The sequence below is a fragment of the Chrysochloris asiatica genome, unplaced genomic scaffold (assembly GCF_000296735.1).
Source record: "Chrysochloris asiatica unplaced genomic scaffold, ChrAsi1.0 scaffold00050, whole genome shotgun sequence".
NCBI lineage: Eukaryota > Metazoa > Chordata > Mammalia > Afrosoricida > Chrysochloridae > Chrysochloris > Chrysochloris asiatica.
The window spans coordinates 5,833,604-5,841,351 of NW_006408568.1; the positions used below are offsets into that span (position 1 = coordinate 5,833,604).

The window sequence follows — 7,748 nt, forward strand, 5'->3', positions numbered from 1 at the left end:
TGAGATGTAATCCATACCAAAGGCTGTGCTCTTTGATCTTCATCAGAAAATGTTTTAAGTCCTCTTCACTTTCAGCAAACAAAGTTGTATCATCTGCATATAACAGGTTGTTACTGAGTCTTCCTCCAATCCTGATGCCACGTTTTTCTTCATATAACCCAGCTTCTCAGATGATGATTTGCTCAGCATACAGTATGGTGAAAGAATAGAAACTTGTCGCACACCTTTCTTAATTTTAAAACATTCAGTGTTCCCATGTTCTCTTCCAACAACTGCTTCTTCTTGGTCCAGGTACAGATTCCTTGGGCATATTATATTTTTTTAAAATCCTCCTTATTCCCTGGCTAAACCGGCCTGCTACCTTTCACCTGCATGTACTTGTAGGGTCAACAAGCCCCAGGTGGCATGGGTTTTGTTGTTGTTGTTGTTGTTGTTGTTATTTTTACCTCCCCAGGACAGGCTGAGGCTGGGAAGGAACTGCCCTCAACAATCAGCGTTGAGGGAGCCTGCTCTGCATGGATAGGGCCAGGCCTGCGTCACTTTTGTCACTTTTTCTCTCTCTCACTCCACTGAGCTTGTAGAAGCTGCACACACAAAAAATAGCCCTGTCATTGGGCAGTGTACCCTCACGCCCACACATGCCTCCTCCCCACTCACAACCTTCCATCTTGAGACGTCTTGGTTCTTCCAAGGCTTGCTGTGAATTTTCACCAAGTGTTCCTGAGAGAGAGCTTCCTTCACCTGGCCAAGGCCGTGGTTCTCAACCCCTTGCCCAATGATTCCCATTATTCCGCTGACGCCGGCCCTGCAGTGGCCAAGCCTCGGGTTAGTGCTCCCTCTGCTGGCCAATGCTAGCAACTGAGCTTCCCAAGTCCTCCAGGTCAACAGCTCTGAGGAAGAGGTGGGACCCACTCTCAGTCATCCTTCCGACCAGAGCATGGCTGGCACGTTCCCCACACACACCCAGACACAAAAGACCTCCTAAAGTTCAGGAAATATAAACCCAAGATGGTACCACAATGTTCCCATTGTTGTTAAATGCCATGAAATCGGTTTCCATTCATAATGACCCAGGATAGGGTTTCCAAGAAACAAGTCATGGGTTTGAACCACTGACCTTGTGGTTAGCAGTTCACTGCTCATCCTACTACACCACACCAGCAACTAGAGGAAATCAGAAGGCCCAGGAATTTGATACCCCTTCCACCCTTCCAAGTCATGACCTTGGGAAATCATGTTTGCTCTCTAAGCCTCAGTCTCTTTATCTGTAAAATGGAGAGATTGGACTGGAGTTGTCATTTTCAAGCTTTTGTTAAACAGCAGCCCAGCACATGAAACATAGCAAGTCCCAATTGAAGCAGGAGTTGGGGTCTGGAGCCACACATAGTTGAGGGCCTACCTCTCACTCCTCTCCATAGCCCTGAGCATTGGGTTTTAAATACAGTTTGAAAACTGCCTGTCTAGATCATCTCTAAGGAATCTTCTAGCGCCAACATTCTGTGATTTTTTGGTAAGGATCATACCTCAGTGGCCAATTTTCCTGAGTTTGATGTACTACAATGTTCTGGGATGTTACAGCAGTTGATTTGTGAACATTCTGAAAGCCAAGCCGAAAATGCCGTGAACATAATGAAGCCCTCTTTCAGTCAGGTATTTGACAACATGTCACTTGTTGCCACAGGAACATGGACCAGACACTAATATGCTTAAGAGACATTGTGGCAGGTCGGATAACACAACTGCAAGAAGACAGATGAGTGGATTAATGACAGCCAGGCAAAAGGGCTTCAGTACTGGAGCTGTCTCATCAGGGTCTCCTCAGAGATTTCGATGAAGACCCAGAAAGCATGTTAATCCACTCTAATGTCTGACCAAATCTGCAGGGATAGCTGGTTCGTTGAATGATAAAGCCAGGGTTGAAAAATCACTTGATCAGTGGGAAAGATGTGCTGAAACCAACATTTAATACTTAACAGAGTTAAGTTCTTACATTTAAGTTCAAAATGAACAAAAATCAAGCCTACAATACAGTGCCACTTGGAGGCTCTAGTCTGGTCTACCCTCCAGGAAAGAGCAGATCTCTGGAGGGTCTGTAAGGCAGTGGTCCTCAACCTCAGCTGCATATTGGGATCACTAGGTGGGTGCTAAAACCACCCACAGATCTGGTTGTACCCCAGAACAATTCAATAAAATGATCTGGGACTGGCATCAGGCACCGGTGGTTCCAAAAGGTTGATGGTTCAAGCCTACTACCCAGAAGCAACTTGGAAAAACGGCCTACTAATCTACTTCTGAAAGATCGCAGCCATTGGAAACCCTATGGAGCCTGGTTCTAGCCTGAAACACATGGTCCTCATGAGTCAGTAACTGGTTTGATTTTTTTTGTTTTCTAATGTGAAATTAAGGCTGAGGACCACTGGCCCAGAGGGAGAGCAAGGGCTGAGTGGGGCCTGGAAATTAAATGTGGGGGCAGTCAGAGGGTGCAGAGTGGTTAGCTGGGAGGAGAGAGCACCATCACTGTCTTTAAACAGCCAAGGGCAGTCACATGGGAGAAGAATCGGACTTTCTTGAGCAGCTCAAGGACAGACTAGAAACAAGTGGGATTATTCCAACGATTGTAGTTGTCCAACCAGTAGTCCCTGAAGTTGCTGCATGTTGGAGCAGAGGTTGGGGGCTGGCAGGGAAGCTGAGAGGACTGCCTACCCTTGCTGAAATGTGCCCTTTGAGATGATGCATTCTGGGAGTGCACTTGCTCATTTCAGCAAGAACCTGAGGCCTCCTCAGTGCGACCTTGTGGAACTCACTACACTGGAGGGAGTTTCTGACCTAGGGAGAACAATTGGGGTCCAGAGGTGTACCCCCAAATCATAGATTAGTGGACCTGGAAGGACTTCAGAGTTCCCCTAGAACTACTGAGGTCTGCCCTGCTGCACTTCCTCCTGCCCCACCTCCTAAGATGCTGGCTGTGCATGGGGACTTTTGAGAGTCTGCTCTACCCCCACCCCAGGTGACCCAAATGGTACCCACGAAGCCCACCTCATTCCCACACATGTGAGGACACCAAGCCCAGCCATCCCAAGTCACTTGTTAGGGATCACACGAACACTATGGCCAAGCCAACCAATACCGGACTCTGGGCCTCTTTGTTGCAGTTTCACCTCTTGTGGATGGACGCTGGAGGTAACTCTGCTTTGAGAAAACTTTGGAAGCTAATTTCTAGACTGTTTTGGCTGGAAGACTTGTAACTACAAAGGATGCAGTGACACTCCACCCACCACCACCACCACCACCACCAACATACACGCATACCTTTTCCTACTGTTCCCAGAATCCCTGGAACGTAACGAGAAGGCTGAGGGACATGGGGTCTGTCTGCTTGCCAGGAATGCCTACATGTGCCAGGCTGTGCCCAGTGCTGAAGTGACCCAGGGGGCAGTTCCTTACCCCCACAGCACTATCATTTGAGGGGAGGAAGCACAGGGGCCAGGTAGTTTTAGTGCAGGTGGAGGGGCTGTGGCTAGTGTGAATCTAGGGCACTAACCAGTCATGGGCAGCCAGGGACGGCTTCTGAGGAAGTGATGTGCAATGAAAACTTGAAGGAGCTGAACAAGAGATGTAGCAGGAGAGGGAGGTGTGACAGGGTAAGGGGGCAGCCCTGGATGGTTGATGTGGAACTGTGACCTTCATCCTGAGGGCCGGGGGAGCCAACAGCCTGGCCTCTCCAAGCCTCTGGGGGCAAGGCGGAGCTGGTTACATTTCTGGTTTATATAGTAACATGGGGTGAGGGGGCCAGGAGGTTGGTTCCTTTAGAATGTCGTCCTTATTTCTAAAGAATCTCACAAGGGACCAGACAGACTGGAGATTTTCCTCATGACTGAAGGGGAAGTTGAAGCTCAGGGAAGGATGCAACTCTGCCCGAGATCACACAGTCATTAGTGCAAGCCCCAAATAGAAGTGCACCTACCACCGCCCCAACATCCCACATACAAGAGGGCTTCTTCCAAAGGTTTGTGGGAAATGAAAACCTTTCAAATAAAAAATAATGGAAATTTTCCACAAATATTTTGAAGCCCCTTGGTATCGAGGATGAAAACATATTTCAGAGCCCAGGAAACTCACAAGACATCCAGCATTGGGTCATTAAAAGGGAACCCAAGAGATCTGTTTGGAATGGCCTCTCAGAGCCCTGGCCCTGCCTTGATGCTCTCTGATGACAGCTGGGTGCTGGCTCAGAAACCCTGTGAGAAGCTAAACACATGGCATTTGTCCTGTTCAAATGTCCCCCATGTGGCCCACAGGCTGTGTCCAGGTAGGCTGGACCTCAGCAGCCCACCCCACTCCAACCCTGCCTGCTTCTGCAGTTAACGTGTCATGCACATCTGTGTGGGACCTTTCATGCTGTTTGTTTTCTTCTGTCCTCTATCAGAAACAAGGTGCTGATGCTTACTCAGATCTGATAGGTTAGCATCCCTTACCCTCTCTGCATGCACCGGGATGTGTGTGTCTGTGTGTGCATGCATGTGCACGTGTGCTTACCTCTCTGCATGCACCAGGGTATGTGTGTGTGTCTGTGTGTGAGTGTATATACACATATATACACATAGATAAGTGCATCCATTACCCCTCTGCATGAATCAGGGCAGTGTGTGTTCACATGTGTGGGGGCATATACGCAGACCCACACACACATTGATGAGAACATCCATTACCTCTGCATGAACCAGAATGGGCTGTGTGCACACACATGTACCTGCTCATAGATGTGTGTGCACGTGCACACACTTTGGTGAGAGCATCCTCTCCGGGAGGTACCTGGGAACACACCTCACACACAAGCACACATGCTCGGTGCTCGGCTATGCTGGCACTTCTGGAATGAGAACATACATGCCAGGAAGCGTGGACTCAGTCATGACAACCAAGTCTGCTCTGGCCGAGCAGTTCCCTTCTTAGCCAGATGAGAACCATCCCAATAACCCCCACAGTGTCATCAAACCATGAGATGGGGACAAGGAAAAGGCTGCAGGACACCTGGGTGGCAGGCTGTGACTGCCACCTGCTTAAAACCAGTGTGGGGATGAGATAAGTTGTTAAGCCGCCTTCCAGCTTGTGACTGAGTCCCTGCAGCGGATTAACACCACTCTCAGCATCACTGATTCATCGGCCTCTGCTGTGCTCACCTCTCATCCCAAATCAGATTGGATGTGGGGAATGAGGAAGGTGGGCTCATCCTCTGAGATGTCCTTAAACCAAGAGAAACACAAAGCTTACCAGCATATGCCCATCTTCCCCAGCCTGCTCACCTCCCCAAGTTGACCCCGTGCATCCAGTCTCTCTGGCACTGCCAGATCAGAGCAGCTGTTTGAAAAGTTGGGGTGCTGGGGCATTGTTTGCTATACCCGCTGTGTCCCTCCTTTAACCCAGTGTTCCCCATCCTGTGGGTAGTCAACAACCAGTGGTCATCAAACCCCGGATCAGATCAATCCTGGGTACCAGGTCTCTCCAGAGAGCTGGTGTGCTGGGCACCTCCCTGGTGAGCGGGGAGGAGAGGAAGAACAGAAGGGAAGGGGGAGGAAAAATGAAGAACGAGGCGGAGAAGTAAAGGTTCTGCAGTGTAGACCACTGGGGGAAGAGTGCATGAGTTTGGACAGGTGTTTCTGACACCCCTTCCCCACCCCCCACCCCCCGCCAGCTGTTGAATGTAAAAGAGGACTATGAGGCAGGATGCTTGGGGCCCAGGCGTGGTACCTCATCCAAGCTGATTTATGAGATTAAGTCAGTCTTGCTACTAGCTAGGGTTCTAGTTCATTCATGCCCGAGTTTATTCCAAACAAAGCCTGTTTAAACACATCAGTGGATGGCTGCAGACAAGTTCTCTCAGTAACATGCTTGTCTTGTCTCATTAAGGGACCTTCAAAAACAAGGTCCAATCAAAACAGTGGCTTCTCAGGGGACTGCTAGCCCTGTTCAATTCGTGGCAAAGAGATCAGCTCAGAAGGTTATGGTGACTATTTGTTAGAATCCCAAAAGGGTAATTTTGATAGATTTTTCTCGAAGGACACAAGACGATCATGGGGGCTTATTATGAAGAAGTTCTTTTAAAAATCAAAAGCTGCATTGGTGACAAACAGGCCAGGAGAGTTGTGCTGAGAAATGTTTTCCCATCACAACATACCTGCTCATTCTTTGAGAATCACAAGGGCTGTCCTGTGAGAATTTCATTGGAAAACCTTACCCGTCTACCCTACAGCCCTGATATTACCCCTTCAGACTTCTTTTTGTCCCCCAAACTCAAAGAACATTTAAACAAAACACAATTTGAGTCCCTAGAGGATGCCAAAACTACTATTTGATGTAAATCAAATAACATAGAATTCTTGGAGGAAGAGTTACAGAGATGGCGTCCAACCAAGGCCACTCCCTCTACCGCCGAACAGTCACACCACCTTCAAAAGTATATACAGCTAGATGGAGTATAACTCAAGAAACAAGAGCTTCACATTTTGCTATTTTTGTTTAATAAATGTTTTGATGATTTGGTAGCAATACATATCTAGACTTACCCTCATTTCTGCCCTGGTTACCAAAGCCTCAGTTTCCCCAAGGCTTCTGCAGATCAGCCAGAGAATTGACTATGTTTTGCTCTGGGGTCTGAGAACAGTAAGATATGGACAGACTCTCTCCTAGACAAAAAAGCTGCTCGGCTCTGAGAGATTGAAAACATTGCCCCTCGGGACTGAATTCAATCCTGTCATCCAGGAAGATCTAGGGCCACAGACCTCCAGCATCAACTAGGAGCTAGTTAGAAAAGCAGTCTCCAGTGCACACCCAGACCTACCAGAATGGAGCCTGCCATTTAACAAGGTCCTCAGGCGACTCCTGCACATTCAACAGAGAGAGGCTCTTCTTGGTAGTGGGTAGCCCTGCATCACCTGGGCCCTTGTTAGGTAAGCTCCATCCCAGGGGACCCCCAGGAAGCACTGCTCTGGGGCAGATTCAAGGGGTTCTGATGCTCTCTGCTCCTCTCCTCTCTCTACCTGGCAGATCTGCGGGATGGTTCTCACCTGCTGCTTGCACCGGAGGATCCAGTTGCATTTTTACTAATGGCCACTCCATCCCCTCCTACTGCTCCTCCAAGGTCAGAGGCCCAGATCCCCTCTGCCAAGCCTGGGGTGTGGCGTCAGCTCAACTAGGACCCTAGACTCCACCGACTCTGCTCAGCCCCCAAGGAACCCACGAAGTGCCTAAGACCACCACCCTGCTGCTCCTCGACCCCTCCCTCCATGACTGAGCATTCGTTGTCAGGCCCCTGGGCAGGGGCAGAGAGATCCTGCCAGGAGACAGCAGGCTCCGTGGACTGGCAGTCTGCTCTCTCCATCTCCAGTACCTGGAATGGAGCCCTCTGTCCCTCTGGGATCCTGCTTTCAGTACAGATTTCCTGTTTGAGGGAGGCAGCCCCACCTGCTCTGAGGAACCCTCACTGAGCTTTGCTCTCCCTTGGGCAAATGTATCAGGGTGGGGCAGTTAGATCCAGCTCTTCTCCCAAAGACCCCATGGCTTTGTTCTGCCATCCCTCAAGCCCCTCAGTGAGACATCAGTGTTCTGACAGCCTTGGTCCTTCCTGTAGGGTCTGTGGGTGGAGTCCCAAGGTGAGGCAGCCCAAGAGCTAGAGCTAGGCTGGAGGCTGGTAGGGAATGTCAGAGCAGATGGGCATCTATCAAGGTGGGGGAATTGGCTACTTCAGTACC

General features: G+C 49.5%; 1 protein-coding gene across 1 annotated transcript in view; it reads left to right on the top strand.

The window, feature by feature from the left end:
• Positions 1-7,104, top strand: part of LOC102839083 (tetraspanin-11-like) — a 67,222-nt gene extending 60,118 nt beyond the window's left edge. Inside the window, exon 7 of the mRNA XM_006862684.1 lies at positions 7,045-7,104. Within this exon, the coding sequence (XP_006862746.1) occupies positions 7,045-7,104 (60 nt within the window). The remainder of the gene's footprint in view (positions 1-7,044) is intronic.
• Positions 7,105-7,748: the final 644 nt, after the last annotated feature.